Source organism: Heterodontus francisci, chromosome 3 (genome assembly GCF_036365525.1).
Source record: "Heterodontus francisci isolate sHetFra1 chromosome 3, sHetFra1.hap1, whole genome shotgun sequence".
NCBI lineage: Eukaryota > Metazoa > Chordata > Chondrichthyes > Heterodontiformes > Heterodontidae > Heterodontus > Heterodontus francisci.
In genome coordinates this window covers 155,811,420-155,831,788 of record NC_090373.1, presented here as the reverse complement: position 1 = coordinate 155,831,788, position 20,369 = coordinate 155,811,420, and the positions used below count along the sequence as shown (strand labels likewise).

General features: G+C 40.3%; 1 protein-coding gene across 2 annotated transcripts in view; it reads left to right on the top strand.

Moving 5' to 3' along the window:
- Positions 1-6,387: 6,387 nt before the first annotated feature.
- hace1 (HECT domain and ankyrin repeat containing E3 ubiquitin protein ligase 1) overlaps positions 6,388-20,369 on the top strand; it is a 107,140-nt gene continuing 93,158 nt past the window's right edge. For both annotated transcript variants that reach the window (XM_068026958.1, XM_068026955.1), the window contains exons 1-4: positions 6,388-6,687; positions 14,277-14,331; positions 16,314-16,403; positions 18,968-19,072. In XM_068026958.1, the coding sequence (XP_067883059.1) occupies positions 6,597-6,687; positions 14,277-14,331; positions 16,314-16,403; positions 18,968-19,072 (341 nt within the window). In that variant the 5' untranslated portion in view covers positions 6,388-6,596. The remainder of the gene's footprint in view (positions 6,688-14,276; positions 14,332-16,313; positions 16,404-18,967; positions 19,073-20,369) is intronic.

The window sequence follows — 20,369 nt, the reverse complement described above, 5'->3', positions numbered from 1 at the left end:
CATTGTCAGTCATTAGACCTTGCTGAGCATATATTGGCTGCAGTGTTTCCTACATTACAACAGTGACTGTACTTCAGAAGGATTTGATTGTCTGTAAAATGATTTGGGACATCCTGAGGGTGTGAATGATGCTATATAAATGCAAATTATTTTCCTCCTTTGCAGAGCAGATGTCAGATGCTTTCCCACAGGAAAGGAAATGCACTTCCTTGCACTTTTTAGCAGATTGTCTACCTGTCTCTTTTGCATTGCTCAGGGAGACCAAGAAGAGAGCAAAGAGAAAAAAAAACTTACAAGAAGAAACAATCTCTCTTCTGTTAGAGACAGATCATTTTGAAATAAATTGAATATGGTTGGGATTTGAGATATAGGGCACCTTAGAATGGAATTAAGTGATATCAGCAATGATCTACTTTCTATTTGGCGCAGTAATTGTTTTACTCGGTCTCTGCTAAATGCAAAGAAAGAGTGAATTAATAATATTAACTTTTAATTATGAATCCATATTTTCTTGTTTCATATCTATTACTGTGTGATAGGTAGCTGTTACTGATCCATGCACTGAAGCCTGTTTTTTTTTGACATAGGCAAACTGAAATATGTTCTTTAAGGTGCAATCTTAGATTAAACAATGAAATTGCTGCACAAATTGTGACGTCCACCACCAGAGGGCACTTCAGTTTTTAGTTCTGGTTTGCGATACACCTGCATGTTTTTTTTCTGAAGTTGAAATTTAATACTTTGGATTCGAGAAGTTGAAGCCATATTAAAAACAGATGCCATTTTTATTTGTATATGCTAATATTCCCAAACACAATTTGAAATATTCAGTTTTGCTTGTTTTGTTATGCATTGCCATCTTACTTAGGCTATTTTGACAATTATAGTTTGGATTATTTGCTGCATGTCCATCATCTTTCATAGATGGAAGGATGCCAACCAGTTTGGACAGTTTCATTTGATATCATTTCTTTGCCATTTAATGAACTGTTCACTAAATATATTGCAACACAAAGATATAATTATGTATCTGGCATGGTTTTTAAAAAATATAATTTCGAACAACCATACATTGTGATAAATAAACCAGTTAGTTATGAGTTAGGCTTTCTATGATCTGAGTGGAGCAGGTCAGAAGATGGGAACTGGATTGAGACTAAAGGCCCAAGTGGAAATGGATATGAAGGGAGGTCATTTACCTTCACTCCCAACAGGGGGCAACTGTGTATCATCGGGTCATAGGAAATGGGAGCAGGAGTAGGCCATTCGGCCCATCGAGCCTGCTCCACCATTCAAACAGATCATGGCTGATCATCTGCCTCTATGCCATTTTTCCCCACTATCCCCATATCCCTTGATGTCATTAGTATCCAGAAATCTATCGATTTCTGTCTTGAACCTGCTGAATGATTGAGTTTCCACAGCCCTCTGGGGTAGAGAATTCCACAGATTCACTACTCTCTGAGTAAAGAAGTTCCACCTCATCTCAGTCTTAAATGGCCTGCCCCTTATTCTCCTCCATTTCCTCAATCTCCACCTCAATCTGTCCTGTGTCCGCCTGCAATGGACCCACGTTCATCCTTTCTAATCTTTTCCTTTTCACATACCTAAAGAAGCTTTTACAGTTTGCCTTTATGTTTCTAGCTAACTTGCATTCAAAATTTCTTTTCCCTTTCTTTATCAGTTTCTTGGTCCTCCTTTGTTGGATTCTAAATTGCTCCCACTCCATTGTAGGCGGAGACAGGAGAGTTTGTGGTGGAGAATGAGGAAATAGCGGAGAGACGAAACAATTGCTTTGTGTCTGTCTTCACAGAGAAAGACACAGAAAACCTCCTAAAAATACTAGGGAACCAAGAGACATGTAAAAATGAGGAACAGAAAGAAATTAGTATCAATAAAGAGGTAGTACTTAAAAACTTAATTGGCTTACCACTTAGTTTAGTGTCATCAGCAAATTTGGAAATATTACAATTGGTCCTCACATCCAAATCATTTATATAAATTGTGAATGGCTGTGGCCCATGCACTGATCCTTGCAGTACCCCACTAGTAACAGCCTGCCAGCCTGAGAATAACCATTTATTCCTACTCTCTGCTTTCTATCTGTTAACCAATTCTCAATCCATTGCAGTATATTACCCCCAATCCCATCTGCTCTAATTTGTTTAATAACCTCCTGTATGGGACCTGATCAAAAGCCTTCTGAAAATCCAAATCCACCACATCCACCGGTTCTCCTTTCTCTATGCTACAAGTAACATCCTCAAAAAACTCCGAGAGGTTTGTCAAACATGATTTTCCTTTCACAAATCCATTTTGACCCTGCCCAATCATATCACAAAGGAGGACCAAGAAACTGATAAAGAAAGGAAATAGAGATTATGAATGCAATGCATTTCTGATGAAGGGTCACTGACCTGAAATGTTAACTCTGCTTCTCTCTCCATGGATGCTGCCAGACCCGCTGAGTATTTCCAGCATTTCTTATTTTTATTTATGAATGCAAGCTAGCTAGAAACATAAAGGCAGACTGTAAAAGCTTCTTCAGGTATGTGAAATTCCTCCTCATCTCAGTCTTAAATGGCTTGCCCCTTATATTAGCCATTGCCTGTCTACTGTCAAATCTTTTCATATCCACCATAGCCAACTTGCCCTTCATACCTTCATAGTTTCCTTTGTTCAGATTTAAGACCCTAGTTTCAGAATGAACTATATCTCTTTCAAACTTAATGTAAAATTCTATCATATTGTGGTCGCCATTTCCTAATGGCTCCTTTCCAGCAAGGTTATTAATTAGCCCTTTCTCATTACACGATACTAAATCTCAAATAGCCTGATCCCTAGTTGGTTCTTACATACTGCTCCAGAAACCCATCTTGTACATACTCCAGGAATTTCTCCTCCACAGTTTTAGTGCTAATTAGGTTTACCCAATCTATATGTAAATTGAAATCGCCCATTATTACTGTATTGTCCATGCTACATGCAGCTCTAATTTCCTGATTTATACTGTGCCCAGCATTACCAGTGGCCTATAAACAAGTCCCACCAATGTTTGCTGCCCCTTGCTGTTTCTTAGCTTCATCCAAACTGATTCTACATCTTGCTTTTTTGATCTAAGATCCTCTCTCACTAATGTACCTATCTCGTCCCTTATTAACAGGCCTACTCCTGCTCCTAATGCGTATGGTCGTAGACCCCACCTCATTCTCCCCTCTGCCTATCCCTCCTAAATGACGAATATCCCTGAATATTCAGTTCCCAGTCCTGGTCATCCTGTAACCACATCTCTGTAATGGCAATTAAATCATACCCATTTACCTCTATTTGTTTTGGAGCGTGAAGCTATTAGTGGGGCTGAGCCTGGAAGTTGAGGAGATCATGGACTGACTCTGAGAGCCAGGGAGTGAGTTGAGACCAAGATGGACCCTGGAAAGAGTGGTAGGACCAGTGGTGTAGCTATTTGTATATTTCATTGGCCAACAGAGCTGTCAATGAAAGATGATTTTTTTTTGTTGGGTATGGCTGGTCAACACTTACCCAATCAGTTCCAGGAAAATGGCCCTGCAGACACATTGCTCACAAAAAATACAATTATGTAAGTTGATAGATACATATGTACCTAGAAATGTGGAATGAGAAAACAGCCTACCAAGCCCATTTATTCAGAATCATTGTATTATTATGATTATTCTATGAAGGAGTTCTCCTTTTGCCCCACCAACCAAAACTGTTGATCTCCTACTTTAAGAAATGCTAAGCATAAATATTCCACCATTACGCTCCTCACACAGAACATTGCACATATTGGAATGATAGGCAGCTTACAGAGGACCTAGATGATTCAGGGTCCAGTGACACATTTAAAAGGAGGCTTGATCAACACCTATTGAGAGTTATAGAAGTATTAATAGCATCCCTTCAATAGAGGTAGAGGAAGTAACATAAAGGGCAATTTTTCACTTTTGAACATCCATTCAAAGCATCACATTTTAAGTATTGTAATGACTGACTGCTCTAGTCAAAGCCCCCAATCAAAATATACGATTCTGATTGTGGTGGGAGAAACACACTGATAATTCAATCCTGTCACTCCACAGATCACCGAACATATCATTTAAAAACTTTCCAAATTAAAGAAAGACCCAGCCAAATTGTACCATCTATTAACCCCCGAATTAGGCTAACCAAACCAGGTGTCTTTAAATCAACAAATTAACTCTTTAATTAGAAGAACTAAATTCTTAAACACTATGAAGATATGAACAACATTTAAAATAGAAAAAAGAGTTCTTGTAAATTTACAGTCCAATGTTGCTTGAAGTCCTCACAGAATGTTGCTTGAAATCCTCACAGAATGTTGCTTTCCTTCTCCAGCGAATTTCAACAATTAACAACTTGCAAACACTTTCAACAGAATCAATCTGACTTGAGAGTTTTTGAGGGATAAAAGATTGTCACAGACTAACTTCCCTTTCTTCAATTTAAATTACCAGAGATCTCTGTCTTGGCTTGACTTTTTTTTAGAATTTTGAGAGATAATAATTGAACAGACTAAAATCCTCTTCCTTATGTTTAAATGGTTGAGAGCTCTTTTTCCAGGGGCTATCATCATAGCTGTGTCCTCTGTGTCTGTGTTCTGTTAGAACAAACTGTCTTCAACTAAAAGCCAGTTCAAAACTGAATTGTAACAAATGTATCGCATGAGACTCACTCCCAGTGGCTGTTTCTATGGTAACAAGAATGCACCCTTTGAATCGCAGTCTCCAAATGGCTGTTTCTAAGGCAACAAAAATGCACCTTCCTTGCAAGCCTTAAAGGCATATTCTGAAAAAAAAACTACAGGACCATGACAGTATGGATAAGGATTCCAGCTGCAGTGGGGAAAAGTTGGCTGCTGGTGGACAAATTGTGGAGATGGAACATGTTGACCTTGGTTATGGAATGTTTGTAGGGTAAAAACTTGGGGATGAGCAGCACCTTAATGTTTGAATGACCTTATAAAGCTTCAGATGGCCACCAGGAAGGCAGTGAGTCCAGATCAGAGGCATTGGTAGGAATTTATCAGAAATAAGCTAGAGGAATTTTGGCTCATCCAAGTTCTCATGGAAAACATATTATGTCTTTGGATTTATTAGAACAATGATTGAAGAATGAGATTCATGAAAATGAAGTACATAGAACCATATAGGTTTTCAGCATGGAAGGAGGCCATCATGTTTATGCCAGCTGTTTGTGAGAGCATTCCAAAACTAATCCCACTACTGTGCTCTCCCTTTAGCTATGGTTCAGTTGATAGCACTTGAGCCTCTGAGGCAGAAGGTTGTGCCATCAAGGTTGTTCTCTGCAGAAACTTGAACATAAAATTTAGGCTGACACATCAGTGCAGTACTGCAGGAGTACTGCACTGTTGGAGGTGTTGTTTATCAGATTAAACTAAGGTCAATCTGCTCCTAGATGGAAGTCAAAGATCTCAAGACACATTTTGGAGTTCTCCCCAGTCTCCTGGCCAATATTTGACCCTCAACCAACCCCACTACAAATCAGAATATCTGGTGATTGTCAGATTGTTGTTTGTGGAACCTTGCATTTCTCTATTACGACAGTGATTATACTTTACACAGTGCTTAATTGGCTGTAAAGTGCTTTGGGATGTCCTGAGATTGTTATAGACGCTGTACAGATGCAAGATTTTTCTTCCTTTTGAAACCTGCATCTTTGACAAAGCTTTTGGTCACCTGTCTTAATATCTCCTTATGCAGCTTGGTGTCAAATTTTGTTTGATAACACTCCTGTGATGCGCCTCAGGAGACATTATTACATTAAAGGCACATTATAAATGCAAGTTTTTTGTTGAAAGGCTCTATGTAAATGCAAGTCTTTTTCATAACTATTTATCTTCTGCTGCTTGACATCTATTAGAGCACTTTCTTTTAATAAAAGCAAGGGTGAGCTGAGTGTTTATGCAGACAGAAATACACACCATTAACATATTGTTTGCCTTTGCTCCATGACCTTTTGGTCAGCTATGTGGCCTGGTCCAATCTACACCTCCTTTGTTATCTCTTGCCCCACCCTCACCTCACTTACTTATAACCTGTGACTTTTCTAATATTTGTCAGTTCTGAAGAAGGGTCACTGATCCGAAACATTAACGTTGCTTCTCTTTTCACAGATGCTGCCAGACCTGCTGAGTGGTTCCAGCATTTCATGTTTTTATTTCAGATTTCCAGCATCCGCAGTATTTTGCTTTTATTATAGAAATACCACCGTGACCTTTCTTTCTAAAGGCACAGCTCCAGGACTACAACTCCCAGAATGCAATGCTGAACAGTTCCGGCTTGCTCTCCTCCAATCGTTGCCGCCGGCTCAGCCGGAAGTGGAGTCGAACACGGAAGTGTGGGTGACGGTTAACGGCGAGGGGTTCGGATTGTTGTTTGAACGGCTGGTGGAGGAGTTGGGGGGGGGGAAGGGAGAGTAGAGTAGAGCCCGCGCGATGCGGGGCAGCGGGCAGCAGTCGTGAGGGAGGCGGACAGCAGAGGCAGTACCGGGTTGGGCCTGTGCGCTTTCCTTTCCCCGGGTCGCTGTGGCTGTAGATGATGGAACGGGCGATGGAGCAGCTGAACGTGCAGCTGAACCGACTGACCCGCTCCCTGAGGCGGGCTCGAACCGTGGAGTTACCCGAAGGTGAGCGAGCGAGGGAGGGCAGGGGAGAGGCTGCTGCTTCCGATGACACCCGGCCTGCCCCTGGAGCTGTGCTGCCACTTCCTCTTGTCTTCCCCGTGTCTTGTTTCACTCCATAGAAGTTGAGTAGGTCAATTATAGATTCCCTTTTAGTTTTGTTAGTAAAGTGAAATTTGCGGATTGATTGCTTTTGTAGCCAGTGTCTGGAAATCTGTGCAATTCCTAAACTGACCCCATTTTACTTACAGTTGTCTTTGGGAATTTTAGATTAGATTAGAGATACAGCACTGAAACAGGCCCTTCGGCCCACCGAGTCTGTGCCGAACATCAACCACCCATTTATACTAATCCTACGCTAATCCCATATTCCTACCAAACATCCCCACCTGTCCCTATATTTCCCTACCACCTACCTATACTAGTGACAATTTTATAATGGCCAATTTACCTATCAACCTGCAAGTCTTTTGGCTTGTGGGAGGAAACCGGAGCACCCGGAGAAAACCCACGCAGACACAGGGAGAACTTGCAAACTCCACACAGGCAGTACCCGGAATCGAACCCGGGTCCCTGGAGCTGTGAGGCTGCGGTGCTAACCACTGCGCCACTGTGCTGTGATTGCACTACTTTCCCTGGCAGGGAATATCTGCGCACTGACGAAAGGGCAAGTTATTTTAACAATTGTGCTAGAGACCCCAGATAACATGTGAACAACATCAAGGGCTATCGGGTTGTGTTTAAGTGAATTGATTGAAATAGTATCGTTCCAGTTCAGAGTTCAACCAAAATATACCAAATGTAAAATATATGCCAAATAAAAATATACCAACCCACAGAAAATTATTGATCTTAGCCTTGAATGTCTTCCTAGGCAGGCCTTTCTAAATATGCATCACCCTCTTTCTGAAATAGTTAAAGCTGATCTGCCCACTCACCTTCCCCCTTCTGAAATTGATCTTGTGTACCCTTGGTATAGTTTGAATGGCCATGGTGCTCAGTTTCTCAGTGGCCACCTTGTTGATGCCTTTAGAAATCTTGAACACCCTTTTAAAAAATCTATTCCCTGTATTTTTCTAGTGTAAGTAAACGCAGCTCCTGTACTCCTGTCAGCTGTGCTGATTGATGCCAACTATCAGATGGGTAGCCTAATGCACCTTGTCTGGTGCCATGATATTCTTCCTTTAATACAATCAGAATGGCACAGCGTACCCCAGGGAGAATAAGTTGGCTCAGTAACACATCCAGTGATTTCTGTTCTGTTTCTTGTGCTAAGCAGCCTAAGATCATACTTACAAAAGCAAAATACTGTGGATGCTGGAAGTCTCAGATTTTCCACTCCCTTGTTTATCACTGCTATACACTATACCGTCTGTTTCACTGTTCCGTCCGCCAATATCTCCAAATCTTTTGACCCGAGACTGGCAATCTTCAGTTAATAACTCCAATGTTTATTTTGCTGCCCTTTGTACTTATTAACATTGGATTTTAATTACTGTTTCTCAGCTTAATGTCCTCTTTGCAATTGATGAGCCTCCTGTTAATTGTTTCTATACTACCTTGTGTTACTGACAAATTTTGATCCTTTTTGCCTGCATCTCCATTTTCAAATTATAGATGTATACCATGAATAGTAAAGATGCTATTTCTGATTCTTGGCACCACATTAGTCACTTTCTGCCATTCTGGTGCAGCTCATTGCATGCCCACTGTGTCTCCTTTGTTGCTAATTCACTTCAATAATTGTTCTTTTGTTCATGTTCTGCATTTAGGACCAACCTCCCATGTGACATTGTCAGAAGCCATGCAGTCCTGATAAACAATACCCATAGAGTTGCCTTTACACACACATTCTGATATCCTTAAGAAAATTGAATAGTTTTGTTGCCTGTTGATGGCCTTCATGCATCTATTTGTTTTGTGAAGCTCATTTTCGGGATAACTGGCAAAATTTTGTCCATGACACATGCTGGGATCATTAGCTGGTATTTTCTAAAATCTTTTTAATGGTATGTGTTATGTTGCTTTCTTTCCAATCCTTAGTTGTAATTACCAATTGTAATGGTGCCCAAAAGATCCCTTCTGAAATTTAACCAATTTCGTCAGCTATTTCCTTGAGTACCTTTGTGTTTAGGTTGTCTTATCCTCATTCAGTGTCATCTTTGAAATAAATAAGTGAGGGAAACAATTTTTCTTCTTGCTCTTGTGATCAAAATTTCACTCATATTTTTGATCAAACATAATAATGGATAAATAGTTTTCTAGTGATTACATTGTAATCTATGGTGGTCATCCTGTTTGCACTTTACAGAGACTGCCAAGAGATACATTGTTGTTGGTAGAAGGGCAGGGAGTTGTGGCTTTCATAGTATATTTATCTGTCAATCTTGAGTATAGTATGCACTTCTTGTAAGTAGTTATGACCAAGGCGGGAGGAGTGCACTGTTTGTTCTAGTCCCACTTCTCCACAGGTCACATTTTAAATTTTCCCACTTATCGATACGGTCAATCATGTACTCTCTTTTTCCCAGAATAGAACACACTAACCAGGTTTCTTTAATGAACAACAAAATTATCAGTTTATTATAAAATAAGTCTTAACTAATAATGAAGTAATACATAAACACAGATTTTAAATTTTAAAGTTCCCTTTTTACCTTAGCGCCTTCACACACACACACACAAACACACACACACTGGTTAACCGAGAAAAGATAAAAGGGACTTTTTATAAATTCAGAGCTCTGTTTCAGACAAAAATAAAACTTGGGCGGATTACTTGCTCATTTTTGAAGAAAACAGCAGATGAGATATATTGTTCCAAAACTGGTATATAGTCTACTGAGTACATTCAAGAACTTTTCAAAGAGATGTTGGAGATAGGCGGTATTTTGCAAGGGTGCTGGCGTCGAGTTGGATTTTTGAGGAGAGGGTTGACAGCAGATTTGAAGGTGAGAGAGAATCGTTAATATTATTATGACCGAGGTGGGAGGAGTGCACTGTCTTTTCTAGTTCCACTTCTCCACAGGTCACAACATATATTTAAATGACCGTATCGGTAACTGGGTAAGCAATCATAGACTCTACTCTTTATCCCAGAATAAACAGGTTTCTTTGATAAACAATGAAATTATCAGTTTATTATAAAACAAGAAATAACCAGTAATAAAGCCAAGTATTAACACAGAGTGAAACATGAAAGTTCCCTTTTACCTTAGCCCGTCTCACTCACTCTCTCACACACGCGCGCACACACACGCGCGCACACACACACACACACACACACAGGTTAACCGAAAAAAATAGAGATCTTCTCTGGAGCTCTGTGACAAAAAAGGAGACTTTGGCCAAATATTTGCTAATTCTTGAAGAAAAGACGAGAAGCTATGGAAAGATGCCAGTTGCCCCTTTTTTGGTTTGGCGTCCCAAATACGTGTAGACTCCTGTCACTGGCATCTTTCTAGAACAGTTCTTTTCAGGCGACATTGAAGATCAGTTTGGCAGGTTTTCCAGGAGAAATGTGGCAACAGGGGTTTCTGGCAGGCCTTTCAGGAAGAATGCAGCATCAATTTCTCTATTTCTTACACTCGCTTATAAGAACTTCTCAAGAGACGGGAAAAGCTGGCAGACTTTTCAGAGAGATGGAAAAGACTGAGTTGGGGTTCTGTCCTTGGCGTGTTGATTTAAAACTCCTTTCAAAACATTGTCCAAAGCGAAACCAAATCAATAACTCAAGGGTTAAGCCTACTGACCCCTATAAATCATGACCTGTCATTTCTCTCTAAACATCTTCTCCAAGTCAAAAAGCCCCTGCTGGGTATTTATCTGAAGGCAGGTGACTTCCAGTAAAGGTTGTTCACAAACCAAGTCCAAAAGACCTTTCACTGACCTCTTTTCAATGACCCCAGTGAAAAAAAATCCGTGGAATCCTTTTCAGTTTTCCCAGTGTCCAGTTCAGATACTGCAGCAGTCCGTGTTAAAATGCAGCAAGACCTGGACAATATCCAGGCTTGGGCTGATAAGTGGCAAGTAACATTCACACCACACAAGTGCCAAGCAATGACCATCTCCAACAGGAGAGAATCTAACCATCTCCCCATGACATTCAATGGCATTACGATCACTGAATCCCCCACTATCAACATCCTGGGGGTTACCATTGATTAGAAACTGAACTGGAGTAGCCATATAAATACCGTGGCTACAAGGGCAGGTCAGAGGCTAGGAATCCTGCGGTGAGTAACTCACCTCCTGACTCTCCAAAGCCTGTCCACCATCAACATGGCACAAGTCAGGAGTGTGATGGAATACTCTCCACATGCCTGGATGGGTGCAGCTCCAACAACACTCAAGAAGCTCGACACCACCCAGGACAAAGCAGCCTGCTTGATTGGCACCCCATCGACAAACATTCACTCCCTCCACCACCGATGCATAGTGGCAGCAGTGTGTACTATCTACAAGATGCAATGCACCAAGGCTACTCCGGCAGCACCTTCCAAACCCATGATCTCTACCACCTAGAAGGACAAGGGCAGTAGATGTGTGGGAACACACCATCCTGACTTGGAACTCTATCACCATTCCTTTGCTGTAGCTGGGTCAAAATCCTGGAACTCCCGAACAGCACTGTACCTACCTCACATGGACTGCAGCGGTTCAAGAAGGCAGCTCACCACCTTCTCATGGGCAATTAGGGATGGGCAATAAATGCTGTCCTAGCCAGCGACACCCACATCCCATCAAAAACGAATAAAAAAAAAAAATTCTAAAATACATGAGTCCTCAAAAATAATACTTAACAAAAAATATAGAAGCACCATCATAACACTATCTGCTAAGGTATGAACCTGGAAGGGAAGTTGGATGGTCAGCAGTTTATTATCTCTGTAATCACCTCGAACCCTACAACCCTTTGCGATATCTGCACTACTCAATTCTGGCCTTATCATTTCTGATTTTTATCACCTCACCATTGGTGGCTGTGCCTTCTGCTGTCCATGACCCAATCTCTGGAAATCTGTCCCTAAACCCCTCTGCCTCTCTATCTCTCTTTCCTCCTTTAAGGTCCTCCTTAAAACCTACCTCTGAGCAATCTGCTCTCCTATGTAATTTGGCGTCAAATCTTGTTTGATAACTCTCCTGTGAAGCGTCTCGGGCTGTTTTACTAGGTTAAAGGAAAATTTTTGTTGTGCAGTGCTGTTCAGTTTACAAAATATTCCAAGGTATTTGCAAAACCTTTCTGCACCATGTACACAGACTTGTGCACCGAGACAGGTTTGTTTAAAAAAAACTTGCACTAGGTTCTTTCTATTTGTAGATCATGAGGCAATGAGTCAAAATTGGATGCTTGAATATATTCCTTGAATCATTGGACCTGCTGCATTTGAATGGTCGCTGGCCTGTTCTTGAGTGTACCAGTCTTCACTGAGTGAAGTGGTCCGTAACAACTGCTCTTATAGTAAACTGAGAGATTCGCCTGGTTTTATTAGCAGAGACAAACTATTGCATCTCTTTAAAACAAAACGTCTCTGATACAGCATGTTCCACACTGGCTGGCTGAGTTACATGCAGACATATGGGTTTGTTCTTGTTGTGTCAATTATGAATCAAATTTCGGCAAAGTATTAGTACAGTGTCTGTTGGCTCATCAACCACTTTGAAATATGTAATTCCATTTTGGGCATTTTACATTTCAAATTAAGCCTTTTTTTTGTAAGTCAAAACATTTATAGTTATCTGCATTTTTTTTTTCCAAGAGCAACCTGGGGATTAAGGACAAAAACAAGAAATGCTGGAATCACTCAGCAGGTCTGGCAGCATCTGTGGAAAGAGAAGCAGTGTTAACGTTTCGGGTCACTGACCCGAAACGTTAACTCTGCTTCTCTTTCCACAGATGCTGCCAGACCTGCTGAGTGATTCCAGCATTTCTTGTTTTTGTTTCAGATTTCCAGCATCCGCAGTATTTTGCTTTTATTCTGGGGATTAAGGAGTTGGTGGAAAAACATTTCTAAGACTGCAGTGTACTTTGTTCTTTAGCTGGCTGTAATTTGCATAATGTTAATTTCGAATTGCTGTTCAAATGATCCAGGTTTTCATCTGTGTGATGTTGCTTCTATGTAGCAACATTCTGAATCCACATTACTCCAGAAAATATGCCCTTTTTTCATAACTTCATTTATATTTTCAAATAGTCTCAACAATCATTTAATTTTTTTTGGTTTTATTTCTCTTGGCTGTGGGATACAGTTCTCTGAGCAGCCCTCTGGTACTTTGTCCAACTGAACATTTTGTAAGAGCTGAGCCAGTGAGTGTCCAAAGGGCATTTAACCATGGAAAACATCAACTGAAAGCCTGTTCTTATATCCATCTGATGCCCCCATAAGTGTACTTACTGGGAGTTACTGGAGTGGTGGGGCCCTCTGTGTGTCCCACTGGCATCATGGCCGAGATCACTCATGCAGCACAGTCAAGGCTTCGAACATTGGCCAGTATGGTTTAATATTGCGCCATGTAGTGCATCTATTTACTAGGGCATGGTTTTAATATTTTATGGCTTGTGTAGTTCCTGTATAGGTATTGAGAGAGGAACCAGCAGGTGAATCATCTTGGATTGTTCCTATATAATCCAACTGGTTACGGAATTACATTAACAGAGCCTTGGGAGCATGAGATCTCATCGTATTTTATGCCTGGAAATAGAGTCAGGATATCTTTGGGTATAGAAGTGGAAAAAAAATAAAACAGCACTGGTTTTGTGCACCCTCTGACAGATGTACTTATGAAGCCCTGCAAACATCTATTTCAATGCAGCAGTTTGTCAGACAGATATATTGAAGTGTTGTTAGAAATATTCCTTCAGCTTCAACATGGAAATTGGTGGTTGATATCTTTATTTTGTTTTTTTAAAAAATCTGCGTTTTATGCATTTTCAGTGGAGAATTAACTCATTTTCTTTCTCTTTCCACAATGAAACTTGGTCCAATTTATCTCTCCAATATAGCTGGAAGACATTCTGGTTTCATGGAGTGGATAAAATGAAAGGAATTCTGCTGCTTAACTTCAATATAGTAATCCCATGAGCTGCTGCATAATATGGTTATTTCCAATATTATGCAGAGAAGTGCAAGAAAATGATAAATAAAAATGCAAATGTTGCAATTGTGACACAGTATTGGAAATAGACAGCAGGTTAGTTCGCATCTGTAAAGAGAGAAGTCAGGATTTGATATTTTGGATGCGATTCTGATGAAGGCTGCATACCTAGAACACCATACATTTGACTTTTCTTTTTAATAAAGCTGGCCAAGCTTATTGTGTATTTCCAGCAGTTTCAGTTTTTTTGAGTTTTGAGCAGGGGAAGAAGGAAAAATATTAGAAATCAAGGAATATTCATGGCCAAGTACATTTGATTCAGTTTTCCAGATAATTGGACTATTACACATGTTTCTAATGAATGGTTTCCTCCTTTCATTCTTTCTTAACAAATAATTTTGAGAAAATGAAAATGAGCATTTGGTGTGCTGCTGCTTCAAGATGTTCACTGCATCCCCATAGCCAGGCTTGCAAATCATATTTCTTTTTGCCCCTTACAGATAATGAAACTGCAGTTTATACATTGATGCCGATGGTAATGGCTGATCAGCACAGGTGAGTTTTGTTAATAGTCTTATTTTCCATAAATAAGTTGATGCTGTTGAAAGGAAAGATATGAGTGTGATAATGCAATAATCTAATGGAAGGAAGACCTAATGATTACAGTGATTACAAGGTTTGTACCTTTCATCCAAATACAGTAATTTAGTTGTTCACTTTTCATTTCACATGGGAGTTAATTCTCTTTTGAGTTGGTTTTATGGTGACTGCAACTGTTATTGCTGTGTAATGATATTGACATTGGAAGATGATAGCTGCATGTACTATTCTTCAGTGTTTTATGTGAATTTCAGGCGTCTAAGTCAGGCATTCTTTTTCATTCATTCATGAATGTGGGCATTGCTGGCAAAGGCCAGCATTTATTGTCCATCTCTAATTGCCCTTGAGATGGTGATGGTGAGCCGCTTTCTTGAACTGCTGCAGTATATGGGGTGTAAGGGAGGGAGTTCCAGGATTTTGACACAATGACAATGTAGAAACAGTGATATATTTCCAAGTCAGGATTGTGTGGCTTGGAGGGGAACTTGGAGGTGGTGGTATTGCTATGAGCCTGCTGCACTTGTCTTTCTAGGCGGTAAAGGTTGTGGGTTTTGGAGGTGTTGTCGAAGAAACCTTGGCGAGTTGATGCAGTGCATCTTGTAGGTGGTACACACTGTAGTAACGGTGCATCAATGGTGGAGGGAGTGAATGATTAAGGTGGTAGATGGGATGCCAATTAAGCAGGCTGTTTTGTCCTAGATGGTGTCTGGCTCCTTGAGTGTTGTTGGAGCTGCAGTCATCTAGGCAAGTGGAGAGTATTTCGTCACACTCCTGAATTGTGCCTTGTAGATGGTAGAAAAGCTTTTGTGAAGTCAGGAGATCAATCACTTGTTGCAGAATACCCAGCTTTTGACCTGATCCTGTATCCATGATATTGATGTGGCTGGTCCAGTTAGGTTTCTGGTCAATAGTGACTCCTGGGATGTTGATAGCACACAATGGGATGATGGTAATGCCAGTGAATGTCAAGAGGAAGTGGTTAGACTCCCTCTTGTTGGAGATTGTCATTGCCTGGCACTGTGTGGTGTGAATGTTGTACAGGTTGAAGCCCCTTCCAGAGTGCCACTTCTGAGCAATCAGTGAATTGGTGAAAACGTCCACTTTTAAGATACTTGTCTCACTGTTAGAACTCTTGCAAAAGTTATACCTTGCTAAGGTGTAACTGGTTTTTAAAGGCTAACTAAGTTTATAATTATGGCTAAATACCCTCACTGGCCCTAAAAAGCTAATTTTATATTTGTGGAATTTCAAATTACTCCACCATTATGATTAATAAAAAAATGTGCATTTTAAAAATATTTTATTGAAGTTTGATATTTTAGCTTCTATCGTAATCCAATCAATTTATTTTGCTATCTGAAATCTCAAATTAAGCGTGAAGGATAATTAGTGCTTTTAACTTCCGAGTTTGGTGTTTGAGAATACTTCAACGTGATTGCTTACTGACATCACTGTTGCTGGATGCCTGGGAATGTCCTTGATTTGGCACCAGATTTAAATTGCCATTGGGAAAAGGAAAATCAACCCCACAGGGATCCCTAGATCTTTGTGGGCAGCTTTCTTTGAAATCATGGTGAGCACCATTGCTTTGCTGTTGACTGCAAAAATCATCCTATTGTATACAAACCCAGTCACTTTTGTTTTATTCAAGTTGCTCTGTTGTCCTCCTCTGGATTTAAATTAAAGTCCACTTGGGGTATTCCTTCCTAATCATCTATAACTCCACTGGCATTCCTGTGCAGTTTCTTATTTTGTTGAACTAAGAAAGCAGACTGTTGTCACTAATTTAAGCAGTCTTTAATTTTATTAATTGTAAAAGCTGAAGAGATTCTCCGAATAGGCTAAAAGCTAATATGTTTTAATTGTGACTGTAATAATGGAATGTAACCTCTAAAGTCATTCAATGACACATATTGTGTAATGTATTCCTTTCTAAGGTCTGTTTCAGAGTTGCTGACAAATTCCAAGTTTGACGTCAATTACGCTTTTGGTCGTGTCAAGAGAAGCTTACTGCATATTGCCGCAAAGTAAGATTTCTAACAGCTCGCTGTATGATTTATGTGATAAAGTTCTAAATATTCATGTGATATAACCATATAGCTGCACTTTTTATTAGATTTATTTCTCAGATGGAAATAGAAATAGAGCTCACCTGGAAGAAGATTTGTTCGAACATATTAATGCTGGATCATCAGCAGGTTAAAATCAGGGTTTCTTGAGAATATGTTTGCTACTCTCAGTTGGGTCTTATTGACAAAGGAAAAATAGCCAGGAATGGAGGCCTCATCACGCTGCTAAAGTGTGTTTCCTGACAAATTACCTGGTTATTTCTGTGGACTTGGTTCATCATAGATTTCATAAACAAAGATAGCGGGAATATAAATGCAAAGTGTACCATGCACAATTTCTCTTTTTTTTTAGGACTCTGAATTAAAAAAAAAACTTTATAACCTTCTACCTTGCAATCTGTGCTGTCTTGCTCAAGTGGTCATTCTTTGTGTAAGATGGTGAGTTTGAACAGATTGTTAGATTGGAAGGCAACATGGTGGCTAGTTTGAGCCTGTTCTCACCTAATACTCGCACATTGACCTTTTGAAGCTGCTACCAGCAGGAATAAGAACTGTGGGTAACTTTGTTTCTCACCCTGCTGATACTGAAGTGCATTTTAGTACTGCAGCTGCTGCCTTGGTTGAGATCAGCTATTAATAGTTACATTTAGTGGCTTTTGGCTTGCACGGCTTAGGCCACTAAAGGTTCAGTTTTATAACTTCTAATGCCTTAAACTAAAAATCTAAAGGAGGCATAGTGTGCCACAAGTACCAATGTGCTACACTAGAAAGTTGTAGGACATGAGTTCTTGCCTGCAGTCTTGACTTGATAAACCCTGACCTGTAGTTTCCCACATGGTGAGCCCTGACCAGTTTTCCACGAGAGTTCCTAATCCTACCTGACATATCGGAGATAAAGGCACTTGCCCATGGGATGCGGAAGGAACATTTATGGATGACAAGAGAAATAACTTGCATTTATATGCCGTGTTTAATATAGCAAAATGTCCCAAGGTGGTTCACAGGAGTGTAATCAGACAAGAATTAACACCAAGCCTCAAGGAGATATTAGGACAGGTCACCAAAATCTTGATCAGAGAGTTTTTAAGGAGTGTCTGAAAGGAGGAGAGGAAAGAACCTGAGAGGTTTAAGAAGGGAATTCCAGAACTTGTGACCCAGACAGCTGAAGGCACTGCTGCAAATGGTGGGATGAAGGAAATTGGGGATGCACAAGAGACCAGAGTTGGAAGAACACAGAAACTCCAGAGCATTGTCAGCTGTGGCTCATTTAGTAGATCCCAGAGCAATACTGAGGGAGTGCATCATGGTCAGTGGTGCTGTCTTTCAGATGTGACATTAAACTGAAGCCCTGTCTGCTCTCAGTTGGACATAAAAGATTAAATGGCGTTGTGTTGAACAAGAGTAAGGGAGTTTTCCCTGGTGTCTATCCTTCAGTCAACAACACTTAAAAGAAACCCAGATTATCTGGACATTATCGTATTGCTGTTGTCTGGGAGCTTGCTGTGCTCTTATTGAGTGTGGTGTTTCCTTCATTATAACAGTGACTACATTTCCAAAGTAATTGATTGGCTGAAAAGAGTTTTGGGATGTCCTGAGTTTGTGAGAGGTGTCGTATAAATACAAGTCTCCCTTTTTATTCTTGAAGGAGGCTGCAGAGTCCGGGAAGAGCAAGGTCGTAGTGGGATTTGGACCGAGGACAAGAATTTTAAATTTGAGGTTTTACTGGACTGGAATCCAATATAGGTCGCTGAGCACTGGCGATGGGAGAACGGGGTTGGCGCATGTTAGGATGCGAGCAGCAGAGATTTTGATGAGCTCAAGTTTACAGAAGGAGGAAAATGAGAGGCTAGGCAGGAGAGCATTGATTCTGTTGTTGTGGTGGTTGAGGGATAAATGTTGGCCAGGACCATTGGAGAACTGATCTTGGAATGGTGCCATGGATTTCTTTCTATCCACTTGAGAGGGAGCCAGCTGGGCCTTGGTTTAAGATGCTATCCGAAAGGTGGCACTTTTGACAGTGCAGCATTTCCTCAGTACTGACCAGATTATGTGCTCAAGTCTCTGTAGGGCTTGAACTCTGAATGCTAACTGTGTCAAACTCAGAATAGATCAGTACAGTGCTTGAAAGTTTTATACTGTGCTTCTTCCCTTTTTGCTGCTAATAACATTTTTGCATCTGTTTTCTGTTTTTTTTTTTTTGCCTTTTCCTGAATAAACTTTATTGCAAGTATCTGTTATTGAGATTGAACAAATCAAATTTTTTATAAATTGCAGTCTTGAGCAGGCTCGGATGATCTGAGCCTATGGCGTTTACCAGTAAAGTTTCATTAATGCCAAGCTTGAGTTGATCGCTGGTTAAAAGCAGAAGCCCATTGACATTGCAAATTCTCCAGATTTAGTTGACATATAATTTAAGGGGATTTTAATATTGGCTGTATAAACTATTTTAATTATTCAAAAATGATAAAATCAAAATAAGGACAAAGTCTTGCCTATTGATTGCTTTTTTTTGTCTGGTACAGTTGTGGCTCTGTTGAATGCCTTATTCTGCTACTGAAGAAAGGAGCAAATCCAAACTACCAGGACATTTCTGGGTGTACACCCCTTCACTTAGCAGCTAGGAATGGGTGAGTTTGCTAAACCATCTCAATCCTTTGAGTTCTTTAAGAAATTTTTTTTCCCCACATGGTGATCTTAGAACATTTAGAAAATAAATCAATGTATGTAGTGTTGTAACGCTGAAGCATGTGGTCATATTGAGTTAAAACAGGTCAAAATATAATTGTGATGCACATTTTGTCATATAACTGAATTTTGGAAATCAAAAGATTAACCATTGAAAATGCCACATTTTTCAAAAGTTTGGCACTATTCGAGTACAATCTTAATCTTGTTATTTATACACTTGGAATTTGTGAAGGAGAGAACTGGACTTGTTAATGGCGTCTATGCACTGTTTTCAGATATGGATTTGAATTCCAATCTAGCCATAAAATTTGGCAAAGAACACTTCTGTCCAGCTGCTCAGGCAGGTTTTATCCCATAACAGTGGCTGTGGCCTGCAGTTTAAAACTTATCCTTGTGGCACTATTGATACTAATGCAGCACAGAGCTCATGTGGTTAGTGTTGGAATGGTTATCTTGGTGAAGTGGCTAATGGTTTAACAGTGTAAATTTATGTAGAAAGACACTAAATGCTGTAAGACAAAGGAAAGGATTGGATATTGAACAGGAGGAGAAGAGGGAGTAGAGCAAAGTTACATGGTAGGGCTAAATGCACAGTCAAACAGAAGGAAGTTTAGAGTGGTTTGAGGGCAGAAAGCTTGCTATTGAGGCAAAGGAAGCAGAGAAGCCCAGAGGCCTAAGGCAAAACCTTCAATGGAGGTTAGGAGTTAAACCAGTGTTGGTGAAATGGAAATTACATAAAGCTGGATATCACTGAAGAGGTTGGGGAAAGAGTTTGAAAGAAAGGTCGCATATCACCGGTGGTGCTGGTGGGACTTGACAAGGCCAACATGATTGGAGTAGAGGTGAGTAAGGCATGGGCTGCAGCATTCTGAATGAGTTGTAATTTGTAAAGAATGGAAGCTAATTAGGCCAGCATTTGAGTAAGTGAGCCCCAAGGTGATGGGCGTAGATTAGGATTTCCACAGCCTTGGGTATATGTAGAAGAAAATGATTTTGTAGTGGGGGAAGAAAGCAGTCTTGGTAGCAATGTATGTGGAGAACAAAGCTGAGTGCAAAGCAGAATGCACTGCTCGACTGAGCTGGCAGATGGCCAGTTTGATGGAGTTGAGATTAGTCACGTGCTAGCAGAAGCTCAAGATGATGGAATTGGATTTGCTGACGTTGAGATCAATCTTTTGGTTCATTCAAGTCAGACGTTTTGCTCGTGCTGTTGGGGAGGGTTTAAAGTAGCTTGGC